This window comes from Amblyraja radiata, chromosome 19 (genome assembly GCF_010909765.2).
Source record: "Amblyraja radiata isolate CabotCenter1 chromosome 19, sAmbRad1.1.pri, whole genome shotgun sequence".
NCBI classification, from domain to species: domain Eukaryota; kingdom Metazoa; phylum Chordata; class Chondrichthyes; order Rajiformes; family Rajidae; genus Amblyraja; species Amblyraja radiata.
This window is the reverse complement of record NC_045974.1, coordinates 19,023,726-19,044,762: the sequence shown is the minus strand read 5'-3', so window position 1 is coordinate 19,044,762 and position 21,037 is coordinate 19,023,726. Positions and strand designations below refer to the sequence as shown.

The window sequence follows — 21,037 nt, the reverse complement described above, 5'->3', positions numbered from 1 at the left end:
TCTTAAAATGTGCCATCTTGAATCCCAGACACGCAGCATTACTTGTCTGCAGTGAGAATAACAAACAGCAAATGGGTCTAAATTAATTGCTTTTGTGGTTTATCGAGGAATATGTGTCATCAGTCGATGAATCGGCATCTGCAGTTCCTTCCTAGACAGTCTACAAATCTGTTTTTTTAATCAAAGTTGTACAGCAGGATTTTTGTGAACACCTTCAATCAGGTGGTACACGCTCCCCATCGACATGTCAGCTGAGAGTCAGCTTCACCACGGCACTGTATTTCCTTCTCTGTGATGCCCATTGCTCTAGAGTTGACTATGCCAGCCTCCTTGATTCTGCAGCAAATAAACTAGTGGTTGTCCTGACTTGCTGGTTGGCTCTGTTTTATGCAGTACGATCGTATGGTTCTATGATTCTTGCGCCAGCACTATTCACCCATCGATCCTGTGTGTGCATCTTTGGTGCCATGTCACAGAGCATAGCACAAGAACAGGCACTTCCTTCGGCCCACAATGTCTGTGCCCAACATGATGTTCGACCAGCACATAACCCCATATCCCTTCATTCCATGCAATTCCATGTAAATATCCAAAAAAAATTTACATGCCACTATCATATCAATTTCAACTTAATGAGACCCTTCCTATGGATTGGCAGCACTATAATAGTTCCATTGGCAATGTCATTGTTTCCATTCAACAAATATAAGTGGTAGTTCAGCCTTAACCACAATCCATTTCAACCGGAAGAACACCATCATGTTAGCAAAAGGATTTGAGTATAGGAGCAGGGAGGTTCTACTGCAGTTGTACAGGGTCTTGGTGAGACCACACCTGGAGTATTGCGTACAGTTTTGGTCTCCAAATCTGAGGAAGGACATTATTGCCATAGAGGGAGTACAGAGAAGGTTCACCAGACTGATTCCTGGGATGTCAGGACTTTCATATGAGGAAAGACTGGATAGACTTGGCTTGTACTCACTAGAATTTAGAAGTTTGAGGGGGGATCTTATAGAAACTTACAAAATTCATTAGGGGTTGGACAGGCTAGATGCAGGAAGATTGTTCCCGATGTTGGGGAAGTCCAGGACAAGGGGTCACAGCTTAAGGATAGAGGGGAAATCCTTTAGGACCGAGATGAGAAAAACATTTTTCACACAGAGAGTGGTGAATCTCTGGAACTCTCTGCCACAGAAGGTAGTTGAGGCCAGTTCATTGGCTATATTTAAGAGGGAGTTAGATGTGGCCCTTGTGGCTAAAGGGATCAGGGTGTATGGAGAGAAGGTAGGTACGGGATACTGAGTTGGATGATCAGCCATGATCGTATTGAATGGCGGTGCAGGCTCGAAGGGCCGAATGGCCTATTCCTGCACCTATGTTCTATGTTTCTATGTTTCTATCATCCCAGGTTATTAATCCAGAGCACAAAGCCTGTGTGGCGTGTGTAAGCATTGGGTTGTAAGTAGACACAAACTGCTGGAGTAACTCAGCGGGTCAGGCAGCATCTCTGGGGAAAAGGGACAGGTGACATTTCGGGTCGAGATCCTTCTTCAGACCAAGTTGTAAGTGATCATTTGCAGTTCCTCTCCAGGAATTTTGTCTCATGGGGCAGATAACACCAATGATAAAAGCTCTGAATAATCCCAATGCAAAGGTTAGTAGAGGAGATTGATCTAAGTATGAGCGGGGAAAGAATTTTTGACAGTGTTGTTTCTGTTTAGGTTGCGAAATCCTTATGAATGTCCTTATAATGGAAACAGAAGAAAGGACTGTTCCTGTAACAATGACTACCTGGCAGCAGGGTACACAGTGTTTCACAGAATACGGGTTAATATCAGCTCATTGCAGATCATAAGTAAGTATTTTTTTGCATCAAGCTTTTGGAAAAACTACTGCATTACAGGAATTGGAGAAGATGATGATGGATCAGGAATATGACGTGGCACTTGTCGAAGTGGCAGGCAAACATTTCTCTGAAGTAGATTTGGCTGAAGGGAAGGTTGGTTGGTCTAAAATACCAAGCTTGGATCAAGTAAAAGGAAGAATCCATCTCTCCCGGCAGATCAGAGAACATAAATTAGTGGAGTGTAGCACTTCAGGAGATATTTGTTGCTCCTTGGAACGCGATGACTAAACAGTGGGGAAGGTAATTATCTCATTCACAAAGTACTTTATAAAGGTCTGTTGAAGAAGCTGTGGGAGGAGAGATGGAGAGCTGGGATGCATGAGTCACCAAAATGGTCCTTTTACTACTGACCTAAACATCATGGGCCGAATGGCTTCCTTCTCTGTCGTGGTATTTTATGATATCAGGTGAGATCACTGTTCTAGTTTAAATGCATTTAATAACAAATATAATACGTTACCTTGGCTGCTGCTTTCAGCTGAATTAATGTGAGGCAAAGAGGTTGTCATATTAAAAGAGGTAGTGCATATTGTTAGGGTTTAGCTACATTGACAGCCAAAATGTTCTATAGTCAATAAAGAAGTTACAAAATGCAGTTATTGTTCTAATATTATGAAATGTTGTCAGCTTGGGCTGTGACCCAGAAAACACAACATATCAACAACATGTTTCAGATTAAATAATTAGTTCATGGGTGTTATTTGCTGAGTTAGAAATGGACAAACATGGATGAGTGAGAGTGTAAGGCAGTATTCCTGGTGAAGACTCAGGTTGATAAATGTACCCAGCCAAGGAATGACGTACTTACGATGGAGGGAGTGCAACCAAGGCTACCCGATTAATCGGAATAACTTTGCTTTCATAAGCACAGACCAATGTCATTTCAGGTTCCATTGGGAACTCCTGGCTGCAAAAACATCTACACACAGCTAGAGACCATCTACATGAGGTGTTAGCTCAAGAAAGCAGTATCTATCTTTGAGGATCCCCACCATCCGGGCCATGTCCTCTTCTCACTACGACCATCGGGCAGGAGTTACTGTCTTCTGAAGCCAAACACCACCAGGTTAAGGAACAGCTACTTTCATACGACCAACAGGTTGTTGAACTGACTGCACAAAACCTCATCCTACCTCAGCAATTGAACATACTTGCACTAAGTACAAAGTTAGAAGAGTACAGATTTTAGCTCTGTGTTAAACTTGCATTTGCAGCAATGCCAGGAACCTGTAAAATTTCTGTTGTCTAGGCTTGGAAGTTGTCCTTTATTGGTGCTGCAGGAATCGGATTTCCCTCAGCAATGAGTTGAGCTGAACCATCACCCAACTCACGTCATCCCCTATGTAGGCATTCCAGTCCCAGTGCAGTGATCGTCTGCCAGAACTGGCTGTCGAGGACCTGGCAGAAATATGCTGCTCATTTGTTACACACTTGCTGCAAAAAATATAATGGCTTCAAGATGGTCCGGGGATTACGCACATGCTCAGAAATGTAATGTGTTGTAATTTTCCAGCCTTTTCTGTTAATGAGGAAGAATCCATGTAACCAAAAAACAAATTTGCAAAACAGAAATGAAGCAGTTCATTCAAAAAGGCAGTAAAGTCATAGTGGTACCGCATAGGATCTGTTTCCACCACCTCCTAGAGTCATTGTGTCAAAGAGTGGAAACAGGCACTTTGACCAAACTTACCCACGCTGACCAATATGCCCCATCTACACTAGTCCCACCTGCCTGCATTTAGCCCACATTCTTTTAACCCTATCTAATCCATGTATCTGTCCAAATGTCTTTTAAATACTGTGATAATACCTGCCTCAACTACCTCCTCTGGCAGCTCATTCCATATACCTAGCGCCCATTGTGTAAAAAGAATTGCCCCTCAAATACCTATTAGATCGTTCCCTCTTCACATTAAACCTATGTTCTCTGATTTGTTATTTTCCTACTCTGGGTAAAAAAAAAACTGTGCCTTTATCCTATCTATTCCTCCCATGATTTTATAAAATACTCCTCATCCTCCTGCGCTACAAGGAATAAAGACCTACAGTAGCCTGCTCAACCTCTCCATATAGCTCAGGCCCTCAAAACTTGGTAGCATCCTCATAAATCTTCTCTGCACTCTTTCCAGCTTAACAACATTTTTCCTATAACAGGGTGACCAAAACTGAACACAATACTCCAAATGTGGACTCACCAATTTCTTGTACAACTGTAGCATAACCTCCAAACTTATATACTCAATACTCTGACTGATGAAGGCCATGTGATGCTACTTTCAAGGAATGATGTACCATCACTCCTAGATCCCTTTGCTCTACAACATTCCCCAGAGCTCTGCCATTCACTGTGTATGCCCCACCTTGCTTAGATTTCCCAAAATGCAACACATTGCACTTATCTGTATTAAACTCCCATTAACCATTCCTCAGCCCACCTGCCCAACCATTCAAGATCCTGCTGCAATTTTTAATACCCATCTTTGCTACCTACAACATCACCCACTTTAGTTAGTGTCATCTGCAGTCTTACTAATCGCCTTGTATGTACTCATCCAAATTATTAATATAGATGACAAGCAGCAATGGGCCCAGCCCCGAACCCTGAGGCACATCACTAGTCAAAGGCCTCCAGTCCGATAAACAGCCTTCCACCATCACCCTCTGTTTCCTTCCATTTAGCCAATGTTTCATCCAGTTAGCTAGCCCTACTTTGACACCATACGATCTAACCTTCCAAAGCAGCTTTCCATGTGGAAGAGTGTTGAGTGTACCAGGAGTGCAACAATGAAATGTTTACTTGGTGCCACTTCATATGCATAACACAGCAATGGTCATCAGGCCCTGGGGACTGAATGAATTGCTGTCCCATTAATTTTGTCATGAAGTCATAAATCATGTCAGGACTTAAGGGCCTATGCTATAGGGTTAACATATGATGAGCACTTTACGGCACTGGGCCTGTCCTCGCTGGAGTTTAGAAGGATGGGGGGGGGGAGACCTCATTGAAAATTACCAAACTGTGAAAAGCTTGGATAGAGTGGATATGGAGAGGATGTTTCCACTAGTGGGAGAGTTTAGGACTAGAGGTCAGAATTAAAGGAGTCATTTAGGAAGGAGATGAGGAGGAATTTCTTTAGTCAGAGGGTGGTGAATCTGTGGAATTCTTTACCACAGAAGATTGTGGAGGCCAAGCCAATGGATATTTTTAAGGCAGACGTAGTTAGATTCGTGATTAGTACAGGTGTCAGGGGTTACGGGGAGAAGGCAGGAGAATGGGGTTAGGAAGGAGAGATAGATTAGCCATGATTGAATGGAAGAGTAAATCTGATGGGCCGAATGGCCTAATTCTACTCCTGTCACTTATGACATGACCTTATGAAAGGTTGGGCAGGCGAGAACTTTATTCCTTGGAGCACAGGAGGCAGAGGGGTGATCTCATAGGAGTGAATCAGATTATAAGGGAATCAAATCAAAATAGATAGGGTGAAAGCACACAGGCTTTTACCTACAATAGGGTAATTAAAAACCAGTGGACATACGTTTAGGTGAGAGAGGAAAGATGTGTGAGGGGCATCTTATTCACACTGAGGGTAATGTGCATATGGAATGAGTGGCAGAGGAGGTAGTTGAGGCAGGTACTATAACAACATTTAAAAGGCATTTCAATAGGTACATGTATAGGAAAGGTTTAGGGAGAAGAGCCAAACAGGCAGGAGGGACTAGCGTAGATGGGGCATCTTGGTCGGCATGGACAAGTTGGGCTCAAGGGATTATTTCTGTGCTGTATCACTCTATGACTACATGACTCCCCAATACAATATCCCTTATCTATAAAGGATTAGCCATAGCTAATCCTTTACACATTATTGAAGCTTTTCCATCTGGTTATCTGTCTCGCTGGGTTACTCTCATTTTTTTCTTTCCAATGTTTTATCAATGAGATTATGTGGGATGTGAATATTTTGTTTTAAATGCCAAGTCAGTATGTGGAATTACTTCACCAGGTCCAATGCAGATTCAGAATATCACGATGAAAGGAAAAGGCTAAATTAAAAAATAGAGGAAAACAGAGATTAAGGAGAGCACAAGGGAGTCGGGGGTATTTCTGGCAGGAATTACATGTGTTGAACTCTGCTCCAAAAATGTACACTGGTAAACGTAAGTGTAAAGTAGTATTTACACAGAGATGAACTGGTACTTTGGGGGCATCTATATTATTAAATAAATCAGTATCAGTGCTGGCCTAATGTAAACAGTATGAGACACTAACTGAGACACTACCACAGTTGGACTCATTGAGTCAAGTTCAAGTGAGTTTATTGTCATGTGTCCCTGTATAGGATAATGAAATTCTTGCTTTGCTTAAGCACACAGAAAATAGTAGGCATTTACTACAAAACAGATAAATGTGTCCATATACCATGATATAAATATATACACACATGAATAAATAAACTGGTAAAGTGCAAATAACAGAAAGTGGTTATTAATAATCAGAGTTTTGTCCGAGCCAGGTTTAATAGCCTGATGACTGTGGGGAAGTAGCCATTCCTGAACCTGGTTGTTGCAGTCTTCAGGCTCCTGTACCTTCTACCTGAAGGTAGCAGGGAGATGAGTGTGTGGCCAGGATGGTGTGGGTCTTTGATGATACTGCCAGCCTTTTTGAGGCAGCGACTGTGATAAATCCGCTCGATGGAAGGAAGGTCAGAGCCGATGATGGACTGGGCAGTGTTTACTACTTTTTGTAGTCTTTTCCTCTCCAGGGCGCTCAAATTGCCGAACCAAGCGACGATGCAACCGGTCAGTATGCTCTCGACTGTGCACCTGTAGAAGTTAGAGAGAGTCTTCCTTGACAATCCAACTCTCCGTAATCTTCTCAGGAAGTAGAGGCGCTGATGAGCTTTTTTGATAATTGCGTTAGTGTTCTCGGACCAGGAAAGATCTTCAGAGATGTGCACGCCCAGGAATTTGAAGTTCTTGACCCTTTCAACCATCGACCCGTTGATATAAATGGGGCTGTGGGTCCCCCTCCTACTCCTTCCAAAGTCCACAATCAGTTCCTTGGTTTTGCTGGTGTTGAGGGCCAGGTTATTGCGCTGGCACCATTTGGACAGTTGCTCGATCTCTCTTCTGTATTCTGACTCATCCCCATCAGTGATACGCCCCACAATAGTGGTGTCGTCAGCGAACTTGATGATGGAGTTCGCACTGTGGTTCGCTACGTAGTCATGGGTATAGAGTGAGTACAGCAGGGGGCTGAGCACGCAGCCTTGAGGTGCTCCCGTGCTGATTGTTATCGAGGCTGACACATTTCCACCAATACGAACAGACTGTGGTCTGTGGATGAGGAAGTCGAGGATCCAGTTGCAGAGGGATGCGCAGAGACCCAGTTCTGCGAGTTTGGTAACCAGTTTGGAGGAGATGATTGTGTTAAATGCCGAGCTGTAATCAATGAATAACAGCCTGACATATGAGTTTTTGTTGTCCAAGTGGTCCAGTGCGGAGTGGAGGGCCACCGAGATCGCATCCACCGTTGATCTGTTGTGGCGGTACGCGAACTGCAGTGGTCCAGGTTTTTGTCGAGGTAGGAGTTGATTTATCCATGATCAACCTCTCAAAGCACTTCATCACCACCGGCGTTAGTGCCACTGGTCGATAGTCATTGAGGCACGTCACCTTACTCTTCTTTGGCACCGGTATAATTGATGCCCTTTTAAAGCAGGTGGGGACCTCAGACCTCAGAAGTGAGAGGTTGAAAATGTCCGTAAAAACTCCCGCCAGTTGGTCCGCACAGGTTTTTAGAACACAACCGGGTATACCATCAGGACCAGGTGCTTTTCGGGGGTTCACCCCTCTGAAGGATTTCCTGACATCGGCCTCTGTGACTGAGACTGAAATGCCATCACAGCGAATGGGGGATCGGGAAGGCACATCAGTATTCTCCCTGTCAAAGCGTGCGTAAAACGCATTGAGCTCGTCAGGGAGTGATGTTACACCGACATTCGAGCTGCCTCCTGGTTTTGCCTTGTAGGAGGTGATTGCATTCAGGCCCTGCCACAGCTGCCGAACATCTGTCTCGTCCTCCAGTTTGGAGCAGAAGTCCCTTTTGGCCTTTTTGATGGCCTTACCAAGGTCGTATCTGGTCTTCATGTAGGCCACTGTATCATTGGAGGCGAATGCCCTGTGTCTGGACTTCAGGAGAGTGCGGATCTCAAAGTTCATCCAAGGTTTCTGATTGGGAAACACTCGGAAGGTTTTTGTAGGGATGCAGTCCTCCACACATTTCTTTATGAAGTCATAGAGCTATATAACATGGAAACAAGCCCTTCGGCACAACTTCTCCATTATGGATAGTCCCATTTGCCTGAATTTTGCCCATATCCCTCTAAACCTTCTTAAGCATATATCCATCCAAATGTATTTTGGAAGTCGTAAGTTGGAAGTCGCATAAAGTATAGCGAATGCAACGTTGCTTTTTCCTTTGGTGCCGCCAGATTAGGTTGCAGATTGAAAGGTCTGACCAGTGCTGGGTTCAAATGTGACATATGTAATCCACCTTAATTTCAATGTGGGACAAGCTAATTGCAGGGAGAAACCAGGGGAATTTCAGCACAACACTTGGGTGAGATCCAAAAAGAACGTGAGAGTTTGGAATTGAGTCAAGACAAGTTCCATATACCATAAGACGTATGAGCGGAATTAGGCCATTCAGCCCATCGAGTCAGATACTCCACCATTCGATCATGGCTGATCTGTTTTTCCCTCTCAACCCCATTCTCCTGCCTTTTCCTCATACAATGAAAATGCAGGGAATGAGCTGATTTGGATCACATGCAGGCAGAAGAGTTTAGCTTAATTTGTAAACATGTTTAGCACAGATATCGTGGTCCAAATTTCCTGTCCTATTTTCTATTGTCACGTCTTATGATTATGATGAGGTACAGGCACAATAAAAGGCCTGCTGCAACATTGTTTACAGAATGAAAGGAGATCTCACAGAAACCCATAAAATTCTAAGACGACAAGATGACGTTGCTATGATGGGAATCCAGGTTCAGGGGCCAAAGTCCCAGAATAGGGGGCATGCCATTTAGAACAGAGATCAGGAGAAAGTTGTTTCTTAGTTCCAAATAGATCAAGAGAGCAAGGCAGGAACAGGGTATGGAAATGATTGATCAGCCGTGTAAATGGTGGAACATGCCCTCCCTCTTCTGTTCTCTCGGTCTCAATGTTTGGAAGCAAGAGGCTGGAGGGAAGAATTGTGACAAACAGGAGTTAAACCTTGCTGTAGATTATTACTCGGCAGTAATAAGTGCTTCAAGTTTGTTCACTCAGAAAATATACTTTGGCTGAGTCCTAGTGAAGAAACAAAAATGGTGCCTGTATTGTGGAAACCAAAAGAACTACAAATGCTGGTAGTCTAAAGAAGGGCCTCGGTCTGAAACATCACCTATCCATGTTCTCCAGAGATGCTGCCTGACCTGCTGAGTTACTCTAGTGCTTTGTGTCAGCCAGTGGCTGTGGAATAGGACAGGCAGTGGGTGACCTGCTGAGCTTTCCAGTTTTCTGTTTTTATCCCTGTATTGTGGAATTTTGTTTCTGACATCTCCGTTTCTCCAGTTACAGACCTGTACTTTGCTCAGACGGTGCGTGGAAGAGCAGTGCCATTTGCCACAGCCGGAGACTGTTACAGTGCATCCAGGTGTCCTCAGGTCAGCCTCCACATGCTGCCAGTGGTATTTACTGATGGGCAATTTTCAATTGTGAAAGTACTCGATTGTAGGTTCAAATCCAAATCTAAGCCAAAAGAGAAATGCAGCCACAAGCTTGTATTATGTCATTATTATTCCCTCTCAAACTCAAAGAGCAGTCATTCTTTGGGCTTGGTTGGAGGAACAAAGACTGGTTCTGAAGAATCAGATCAGTCCCTCCTTCAGTAAACAGACCTCAATTCAAATAATCAGCACATACCAAGCTGTAAAGTGTATTGAATGGAGCCATAGAGTCAAACAGCAGAGAAACATCCCCTTCGGCCAAACTCACCCATGCTGATCAAGATACCCTTCTATGTTATTCAAATGTGCCCACATTTGAACCATATCCCCATTAATATTTCCTATCCATGTACCTGTCGAAATGTCCTTTAAATGTTGTTATTGTACCTGCCTCAATCGCTTCATCCGGCAACTTGTTCCATGTACCTACTACCTTCTTTTGAAAAAAATGTCCCTCAGCTTCCTGTTAAACTTTTCCCCTCTCATCTTAAACATCTGGCCTCTCATTCTTAATTATCCAAACCTGTGATAAATGCTATGTTCATTCACCCTTTCTTTGCCCCCCATGATTTAATACATCTATATAAGTTTTCTTCTTAGCTCCAAGGAATAAAGCCCTAGCCTGCCCAATCTCTCCCAGTAGCTCAGGACCTAGAGTACTGGCAAAACCCTTGCAAATCTTTCCTGTCTCTTTCCAGTTTAATAATAACATTTACATAGCTGTGTGACCAAAACTGAGCACAATCCTCCAAGTGCGACCTCACATTAACTTGTGTAGGTTAGGTTTAGTGTACTCTAGTCTAGTTTGGTTTAGTTTAGCGATACAGCTTGGAAATAGGCCCTTCAGCTGCGCAATGATCACCCGTATACTAGATCCAACCTATACATTGGGGACAATTCACAAAAACCAATCTGCACGTCTTTGTAATGTGCGAGCGAGGAAACCGGAGCAGCCAGTCACAGGGAGAACGTACAAAGTCCATACAGACAGCACACGTAGTCAGGATTGAACCCGGGTCTCTGGCGTTGACAGACAACAATTCTACCACTCAGCCACTGTGTCGCCCAGTGCAGCTGCAACAGAACATCACAACTTCTATACTCAGTACAGGTATAAAAAAACTGCAGATGCTGGTTTACAACAAAAAAAGAACCAAGTGCTGGAGTTCCTTAGCAGGTCAGGCAGCATCTCTGGAGAATATGGATAGGTAACATTTTGGGGTGGAATTTTCCTTCAGACTGATTTTAGGGAGTAGAGGAAAGCTGGAGGGGCAAGACAAACCCTGGTAGATAACAGGTTGATACAGATGAGAGGAGTACCCATTTTAAGTAAGTACACAACTCCCCCCCTCTCCCTTCTTCCCCCAACTTCTCCACTTTCCTCCCCCGCACTCCACTGCACCCCGCATGGACACACTTATTTCTCCCCTCCCCCTCCTCGTCCACCTATATTCCTTGCTCCAACTTAGCAATATACAATCCCCAATCCTTCTGTCTCACATCTTCTGTCTTTTCATCTCTGTCTTTGTTCACTATCTTCCTGCCAAAGCCCCCTCCCCCATATCATCCTACTACCTGCTAGTCTTTGTCCTACCCGTGCTCTTTTCCAGCTTTCTTCACCCCCCCCCCCCCCACAATCTGTCTGAAGAAGGGTCCTGATTTAAAATACAATGTGAAATGGTCTGCAGAGATGCTGCCTGACCAGTTGAATCCCTTCAGCACTTGTGCCTATTTTCTTATACTTAGTGCCCTGACTGTTGAAAGCCAGCATCCCAATGCCTTCTTCACCACTCTGGCCACCCATTGCACAATCTTCAGGGAAATATGTACTTGTACCCATCTTTCCCTCTGTTCTATAACGGTTTGTAACAATTATCACATGGGCAGCACGGTGGCGCAGAGGTAGAGTTATTGCCTTACAGCACCAGAGACCTGGGTTCCATCCTGACTTTGGGTGCTGTCTGTACGGAGTTTTTATGTTCTCCCCGTGACCTATGCGGGTTTTCTCCGGGAGCTCTGGTTTCCTCCCACACTTTAGAGATGTACAGGTTTATTGGTTGATTAGCTTTGTATAATTGTAAAATTGTCCCTAGTGTGTGTAGGATAGTGTTAATCTGCGAGGATCGTTGGCCGGTGCGGACTCGATGGGCCGAAGGGCCCGTTTCTGTGCTGTATCTCTAAACTAAACTAAAACTAAAACTAAAGGTATAAGTCGGGGTTGATTAGAATAATTGTGCTTTTTAATTCCTGACACTTTGATGACGTTTACGTTGGGACTATTTCACAAAGGAATAGATTGTGGGATTAAATTATTTTGGATCCTACTTGAAGTGTTCGAAGCAAGTGTGGTTCGCCGAAAGCACAGCAACGCATTAGTGGTGATTCATTGAGAGCCCAGAAGCATTAAGTTGCCCTGACTCTGTACGTGAAAACAAGCATCCGCTTTGAGCTTTTAAAGTTTACACAGAACTGTTCCCAGCGTGGTGGAATCCTGGGTTCAGCTGAATGTCATAGGCCACTAATGCTGAGGTCCCCAGGAAGCAGTATGGACAATGATGTTTATTTGATGAAACGGATAACAAAAGAGGTGCCTGACGGAGTTGGTCTTTATCTTTGTGAGAAGACACCTGCTGGGGGCTCTAATGAATGAGAGGCTTTTAGAGGTCACCCGTTTACTGGCTGCAGGGGTTGACCTGCAGGAGGTTTTAAAGTAATATCAGGTCACCGGCTGAAGCCACCCTGTGGCGAACTCTTATCTCCGTCAATTAAACACAGCTTCCAGAAGCAAAGCTGAGCAAATGCCCACATTGCGATAGCACTAGTTAAAGAAAAATAAAGGGTAGAATTTTTTTGGATGTTTATATGTCCTATCCCTCCTTCTTTTCTTGGGCCCTGTAGTTAGTACCAGTCTCACGTTCTGTTGAATATTTGGTGTGCACCATTTAGCGCTGCTCAGGACCAAGTAGCTGATGACACATTTATTAACTGGTCACCTCATTTTGCAATCTGCTGTGGGTTTTTCAGCCTGAAAATAAAATAACGTTGGCGCTGAATGGGGTGAATAGCTTCTAATGCACTTAGATTTTAGTCTGAGGACCCCAGCTGGAAACTGCTGAGAAACTCTGTCCCGGAGCACTTTCCCAGGCAACCGCAAATATCCCACGTCAGTAACCACTTCACATTCAGACCTTTGAGAACATTTTAATCTCTCCATTAAAAAACGAGTTTGTTCGAGGCACTAGTTATAACGTCCTAACCATTTCTCATCAGGGTGAGTTGTATAAAATCATGTGTTGGTTTATTATAAGCAGCTCAGTTATAATATTCTCCCCCCCCCCCCAAGCTAAAGTCAACTTACAATTGTGTGCAGCAGAAAGTTTGCAGTGTACAATTGTGTTAAAATGTGAACTCATTTCAGGATTTGTTTTTAGATGGCATCTTTTTAAATGGTGGCTTTCAACTGTTTAATTTAGTTTTGGTTTTTAGTTTTAGAGATACAGCGCGGGAACAGGCCCATCGGCCCACCGAGTCCGCACCAACCAGCGATCCCTGCATATTAACACTACCCTACACACACAAGGGACAATTTACACTTATACCAAGCCAATTAACCTAAAAACCTGTACGTCTTTGGAGTGTGGGAAGAAACTGAAGATCTCGGAGCAAACCCAGGCGGTCACGGGGAGAACGTACAAACTCCGTACAGACAGCACCCGTAGTCAGGATCAAACCTGGGTCTCTGGTGACGCAAGCGCAGTAAGGCAACAACTCTACAGCTGCGCCACCGTGCCGTCCCTTAACTGAGAAAAATTTAACAGTCCAAAGCGAACAGTGCCATGATGGGCAACTTGCATTTTGTAACATTAATACAGGATTCTGTAAATACTACGCTCATCTATGTAGCACTGAATTTTGTCCAATTAACTCCTCACTCTTACCGAGCATTAAGATTTCATGATGAAATAAGCTCAGCACATCGAATCAGGCCAGCTGCTTCTGTTATCAGATGTGGTTATGCGAAAAACTAACCATTGAAGGCGGGATCTACACTAGAGAGTAAAGAGCAAAGATCCTATAGCGGAGCAAGATAGACCACTCCTGCTAAATGTAATGGGCTGACGTGTAGTACGCAACGTGGGCCTTTTTTTCATCCATTTCCGTAACCCGACCGGACCCGACTCGCAGTGTAATCAACGTTGCGGGGGAACAGTTTGTGTTAATAAATTAAATTTTTGAAAATGAGGAGAAGATTTTTACCAAAGAACTTTTATTTTTACGAGGATGTTTCCGTAACCGGCTTCCGTCTCCGCACTAGTTATCTTTGCGGATCTATGGGATCTTTGGTGCGGAGATGGAAGCCGGTTACGGAAATGGGGCCTAAAATCACCCATGAATCTGCCCATGACCGACCGTACTATGTCTTTTTCGTCGAGTGATCTATCTTGCTCGCTATAGGATTTTTGGTAAAGAGAGTGAGTTAAGAATATTTTCTCGTCATGTGGCCTGAAACAGAACAATGAAATTCTTACTTGCAGCAGCACAAGGGATATTTAAACATAGTAATCTGTAAACACCATAATAAACAACAACAAAAAGTTTATATATATATATATATATATACACACACACACACACACACACACACACACACACACACACACACACACACACACACACACACACACATATATACATTTAACTCCAACAAAGAAACATACAATAAGTACATAGACAATAATGTCCCCAAGTCTATGTAGTTCATTGCTTATTTGGAGCTTGTGGTGTTTAGTAACCTGATGGTTGCAGGAAAGAAACTGCTCCCCCTGAACCTGGTCATTACAGTTTTCTGGCTCCTACACCTTCTTCCCATTGGCAGGCATGAAATGAAAGTGTGGGTAGGATAGAGTGGGTCTCTGAGGCTGGCTGCCTTTTTGAGAGAGCAATTCCTGTAGATCGCTTTGATAGTGCCCATGATGAACTGGGCAGTGTTCATCCCTTTTTGTAATGTTCCTGGGTGTTTAAGTAGCTGAACCAGGCCGTGATACAACCAGTCAATATGCTCTCAACTGTACACCTATAGAAGTTCAAGAGAGTATTCATTGACATACCAAATCTCATCAAACTTCTTAGGAAGTAGAGGCTTTGCTGGGCTTTCTTTGTGAGTGCATGAATGTACTGAAGATCCAGCATAGATCTTCAGAGATATGCACACCCAGGAATTTGAAGTATTTGAATCTCTTCACCACCCCAGTTGCCTCGATGAAGACAGGTTTGCGGGTCCTCATCCATCCTCTTCCAAAGGTTCCTTGGTTTTACTGGCATTGAGAGCAAGGTTGTGGTTCAGTCACTAATGTCGAAGATAGACACTAAAAGCTGGAATGACTCAACGAGTCAGACAGCATCTCTGGAGAAAAGGAATAGGTGAAGTTTCGGGCCGAGATTCGTTCTTCACACTGAGAGTCAGGGGGAAGGGAAACGAGAGATATAGATGGTGAGATATAGAACAAATTAATGAAAGATAGCGAAAAAAATAACAATGATAAAGGAAACAGGCCATTGTTAGCTGTGTTCTTGGTGAAAACCAGTTACAGACTAAACATGACGGCATTGAAGCGAGTACGACTTGGGTGGGGAAGGGATGGGGATGCAACTAATAATGCCATAACTAATGTTAGTCCAATAATAGTCACCCTATAGAAACATAGAAATTAGGTGCAGGCCATTCGGCCCTTTGAGCCTGCACCGCCATTCAATATGATCATGGCTGATCATCCAACTCAGGTAGACAAACTAAGGTAGACAAAATTCTGGAGAAACTCAGCGGATGGGGCAGCATCTATGGAGTGAAGAAAATAGGCAACGTTTTGGCCCAAAACTTTGCTTATTTCCTTCGCTCCATAGATGCTGTCTCATCCGCTGAGTTTCCCCAGCATTTTTGCCTACCTTCGATTTTCCAGCATCTGCAGTTCCTTCTTAAACCCCTATAACTAATGTCAATCAGCTTAGATGGGAATAGTGAAGGGATAGCAGTGTTTCAGCGCACTTATTCAGAATATTGACAAGGGATTGAGTTGTTAGTGTACATTACAAATGACCAGCTCCCTGATATGGGAGTTTTATTTCGTGGATTCCATTCACTCACCCAAGTAGAACTTCCTGCTCTCCACATCAATTGTTCAACTGTTGTTTTGTGTTTGAGGTGTTTAATTGCTAGGAAGCACGTACCCTGAAGCCACAGTGCTCAGTGTCCACAATGGAAGGCATTGTTTGTGCCTGCCATCTCCTAAACACTGTCTATCTTCGAGTAAAGTCTATAATTGGCAGGTGATTATTCTCATCATAATTACCAGTACAGAGGCAGGGCAGTGGATGTGTGGAATTGTCTTTAGATAAGGTCCACATCCTCAAATTCACACCCTATAAAAGTAGAGTCTAAATAATCCACTGTCAGTTTTCAGACTGAATCAAACATATACGAATGACAATGTCAAGAGTCAAGAGAATTTTATTGTCATGTGTCCCAGATAGGACAATGACATTCTTGCTTGCTGCAGCACAACAGAATATGTAAACTTAATACAGAACAGGAGATAAAAGTTCAGTGTGTCTATATACCATAGACCATATATATACAAAACAAATAAACAGATAAAGAGCAATAGGCTGTTATTGTTCAGAGTTTGTTTGATGGCAAGTTTAATAGCCTGATGGCTGTGGGGAAGAGGCTGTTCCTGAACCTGGATGTTCCTGATTTCAAGCTCCTGTACCTTCTTCCCGATGGCAACGGAGAGATGAGTGTGTGGCCAGGATGGTGTGGGTCTTTGATGATGTTGCTGCCATTTTGAGGCAGCGACTGCAACAGATCCCTTCGATGGTGGGGAGGTCAGAGCCAATGATGGACTGGGCAGTGGTCACAACTTTCTACAATATTTTTCGCTCCTGGATATTCAAGTTACCGAACCAAGCCACAATGCAATCAATCAGTATGCTCTCTACTGTGTACCTGTAGAAGTTTGAGAGAGTCCTCCTTGACATACTGACTCTCCATAATCTTCTCAGGAAGCAGAGGCGCTGATATGCCTTCTTTATGATTGCATCAGTGTGCTGGGACCAGGAATGATATGTCATCTTGGGCAGAGCAGTTGCAGTACTAAGTTGTGATGCATCCCGATAAGATGCTTTTGATGGTGCTTATACTTTATAAGATATGTTATTTAAACATGTTATTTAAACCGGAGCGGGGTCGTACATCGCCCGGCGCGGCTTCATGGCCGTGGGACATTACAGCGCCCGCCGGGGGCTCCAACACTGTGACTTTTAGACACGGAGCGGGGCCGTAAATCGCCCGGCACGGCCTAAAATGGCCGTGGGACTTATCATCGCCCGCCTGGGGCTTGGATATCGGGAGAGACATGGAGAACAGGGGAGAGAAAAGACTTTGCCTTCCATCACAGTGGGTTCACTGTGATGGATGTTTGTGTGAATTAAATTGTGTGTATGTCTGTAGGAAATTGTCTTTGTTTGTATGGCTGTGGAAACGGAATTTTGTTTGAACCTCACTGAGGCTCAAATGACAATAAATATTGTATTGTATTGTAAAGCTTAATTGCACCTAAACACATTGTTATTGATGTTCAACAAATTGTTTTTCAGGGACAATTTAGTATTAACTTAAGTGGGACAGGGCTGAAGATAGCAGAAGCTTCGAAATGGATTGCACAGGGAAACTATGCCACGGTCAATGTACAAAGGTCACAGGTATGTGTCGGAAATTGCTTAAAGTTTTATATTTTGTCAAAAGCAGAGCATGAATGTCACTTTGTTTTAATCATTTTGTGATTTTATTAAAGAATTAGAAAGTGGATAAGAAGCTAGAAACTCTGATTTTGATTTCCTTATTCAAGTGCTGTAGCCAGTTTTAATATGTAGGTAGGAACTGCAGATGCGGGTTTAAACCAAAGATAGCCACAAAATGCTGGAGTAACTCAATGGGACAGGCAGCATCTCTGGAGAGAAGGAATGGATGACATTTCGGGTTGAGACCCTTCGTCAGACTGAGTTTACTCCAGCATTTTGTGTTTATTGCCAGTTATGGAAGCTAGCTGAGATTAATGCAGAGTTGGGGATTGAGGTGAGAGATTGGATGATCAGCGAGGTCAGAACCTTTGAGGTATCAATTGTGGAATAGGATCCCATCAGCAGCACATTTTAAATCCAGTGACTTTGACATTTTTCCATAATCCATGTTACATATTGTTTTGCATTGGTTTATTGATAGCACCGTCTCCATCACAGCAAATAGACTATTGATTATGTCTATTACAAACCCACTGACTCCCACAACTATCTTGACTACACTTCTTCCCACCCTGCTTCCTGCAAAGACTCTATCCCCTACTCCCAATTCCTCCGTCTATGCTGCATCTGCGCCCAAGATAAGGTGTTCCATACTAGGACATTCGAGATGTCCTCATTCTTAAGGGAACGGGGGTTCCCATCTCCTATCATAGATGAGGCCTTCACCCATGTCTACTCGGTACTCCGCAGCTCCGTCATTGCTCCCCCTACCCCTAGTCGCAACAGAGACAGAGTCCCCCTAGTCCTTACCTTCCCCCCCACCAGCCATCGCATACAACACATAATCCTCCAAAATTTCCGCCACCTCCAACAGGATCCCACCACTAGTGACATTTTCCCATCTCCACCCCTTTCCTTCTTCCCCAGAGACCGTTCCCTCCGCAACTCCTGGTTAACTCATCTCTTCCAACCAAAACCACCCCCTTCCCTGGTACCTTCCCCTGCAACCGCAGAAGATGCAACACCCGTCCCTTTACCTTCTCCCTCGATTCTGTCCAGGGACCCCAACAGTCCTTTCAGATTAGGCAGATGTTCACTTGCACCTCCTCCAATCTCATCTATTGTATCTGTTGTTCAAGATGTGGACTCTTATACATCGGCGAGACCAAACGCAGACTGGGCGATCGTTTTGCGGAACACCTCCGCCCAGCCCGCCTGAACCTACCTGATCTCCCGGTTACTGGACATTTTAATTCTCCTTCCCATTCCTCCACAGACCTTGCTGTCCTAGGTCTCGTCCATTGTCAGAGTGAGGCTAAACGCAAATTGGAGGAACAGCATCTCATATTTTGCTTGGGCAGCTTACATGAATATTGATTTCTCTCACTTCAGGTAGCCCCGGCATTCCCTCCCCTACCCAAGCCGCACCAGCTTCTCGTTCTCACGCTACAAACAGCTAACAATGGCCTGTTTCCTTTATCATCGTTACTTGTTTGCATATCTTTCATTCATTGTTCTTTATCTCTCTACATCACCATCTTTATCCCTCGTTTCCCTTATCCCAAACCAGTCTAGAACCGAAACGTCACGCAATGGGTAATTTACAGAGGCCAATTAACCTACACACCCACGTGTCTGTGGCCGCACTGTGTGGTTCTGGTTGCAGCATTATAGGAAGGATATGGAGGCATTGGCGTGGGTGCAGAAGATGTTTACCAGAATGTTGCCTGGATTCATTTTTTTTCCTCCTCTCACCTTAAATATATTCTCTCCAGCTAATGCTCGGAGCCATTGTTACTCAACTGACCACCAATGAAATAGTTGTCCTGTTTATGTGACTGCCGTTTGCAGGACTTAGCCGTGTACATTTTGCGTGCGTAGTATCTCACAATTGTCAGTTCACTGCTGACCTGCTCCTGTCTATGATCTCGGGGAGTTCCGGTTTCTCCCACATCCCAAAGACGTTCTGGTAAATTTGCCCTTTCCATACATAGCTGTAGGAGTAGAATTAGGCCATTCGGCCCATCAAGTCTACTTCGCCATTCAATCATGGCTGATCTCTGTTTCCTAATCCCATCTGAAGAAGGGTTTCGGCCTGAAACACTGAAATATTTCCTTCGCTTCATAGATGCTGCCGCACCCGCTGAGTTTCTCCAGCACTTTTGTCAACCTCCTAATCCCATTTTCCTGCCTTATCCCAGTAACCCTTGACACCTTGTCTATCTCTGCCTTAAAAATCTCCACTGACTTGGCCTCCACAGCCCTCTGTGGCAATGAGTTCCACAGATTAACTACTCTCTGACTGAAGAAGTTCCCTTTAAAAAAGCGCCCTTTAAGTCTGAGGCCATGACCTCTGGTCCTAGACTCTCCCACCAGCGGAAGCATCCTTTCCACATCCACTCTATATATGCCTTCCATTATTCTGTGAGTTTTAACGAGGTCTCCCCTCAACCTTCTAAACTCCAGCGAGTTGCTAACCCACTCATTCCTGGAATCATTCTTGTAAACCTCTGGACCCGCTCTGGAGCCAGCACATCCCAAGTTGATGGGGAAGTGAGATGATTCGGTGTCCGACAGTTGGCATGACCCTCTGACTCGATGTTACTACAATGGTTGCAGTGGGGTCAAGGAAAGAGCGTTCACGTCACGGCCCTGTTTCCACCAATCCTTCCACCACCACGCACAAGAAGCACAAGACAGACACCATTGTATGCAGATGCCGAGAAGTGCGTTCAGCTCTGGCTGAACAACTTCTAATCTTGTGTGTGGACTCGATAAGAAGAAGAAGTGGTTGCACTTCACTCATAACTCACTGGCTACACGGTATTCCGAGTGCGTTAACAACACTGACACTTTTCCAACTTTCTTTCTGCTTTAAAGGACGGGACGAAGGTCTATGGAAAGTGTGGAGGTTACTGCGGGAAATGTGTCCCCCAAAGCAGCACTGGCCTCCTCCTGAAAGTGCAGTAAAAGCCTGGGTGTGGAGTGAAGATGCAGCTACTGACCGAATGAAAAGATCACCCAGCGGAACGCAGACTGATGGATGATGATGAGAGGACCAACCCAATTTTCAGCATTCTCTACCAATGCCAGGGTGCAAGAGCGTTCTATTACAAGCTTGGAGAGAATTTGCTCATCAGCCTGTAGCTAAAGCAATCTCCTTTCTTCCGGCCATCGTGAGCTGTGGGTTGGGACAGGAAGAACATGATTGGATAATTAGTTGCACCAAATTTAGCCTAAGCTTGTTCCAATTCATGTCACGTTGCCAATCATTCCCATTAAGTTCACTTTGAAACCATGGCACGAGCAGAAACAATGGATCATTGAACACATCTGGACTGTTCCTCTGTTAATCAAGACCCATACTCATACACTCAAATTACTGTCTATCACACAGGCTGGCTGCACTCCGCACAAGACTCATCGAACCCCTCGCTCTTCATCTACCCCCTCAGCATTAGTTTATTTAGTTTAGTTTAGCGATACAGCGCAGAAACGGGCCCCTTGGCGCATCGAGTCTGCACCGACCAGCGATCCCCGCACATTAACACTATCCTAC

General features: G+C 44.3%; 1 protein-coding gene across 5 annotated transcripts in view; it reads left to right on the top strand.

Moving 5' to 3' along the window:
- The window catches only part of adamts20 (ADAM metallopeptidase with thrombospondin type 1 motif 20), a 281,403-nt gene extending 260,366 nt beyond the window's left edge, over window positions 1-21,037 (top strand). For all 5 annotated transcript variants that reach the window (XM_033037846.1, XM_033037845.1, XM_033037843.1 and 2 more), the window contains 4 exons: window positions 1,722-1,855; window positions 9,527-9,618; window positions 17,335-17,439; window positions 20,359-21,037. In XM_033037846.1, the coding sequence (XP_032893737.1) occupies window positions 1,722-1,855; window positions 9,527-9,618; window positions 17,335-17,439; window positions 20,359-20,448 (421 nt within the window). In that variant the 3' untranslated portion in view covers window positions 20,449-21,037. The remainder of the gene's footprint in view (window positions 1-1,721; window positions 1,856-9,526; window positions 9,619-17,334; window positions 17,440-20,358) is intronic.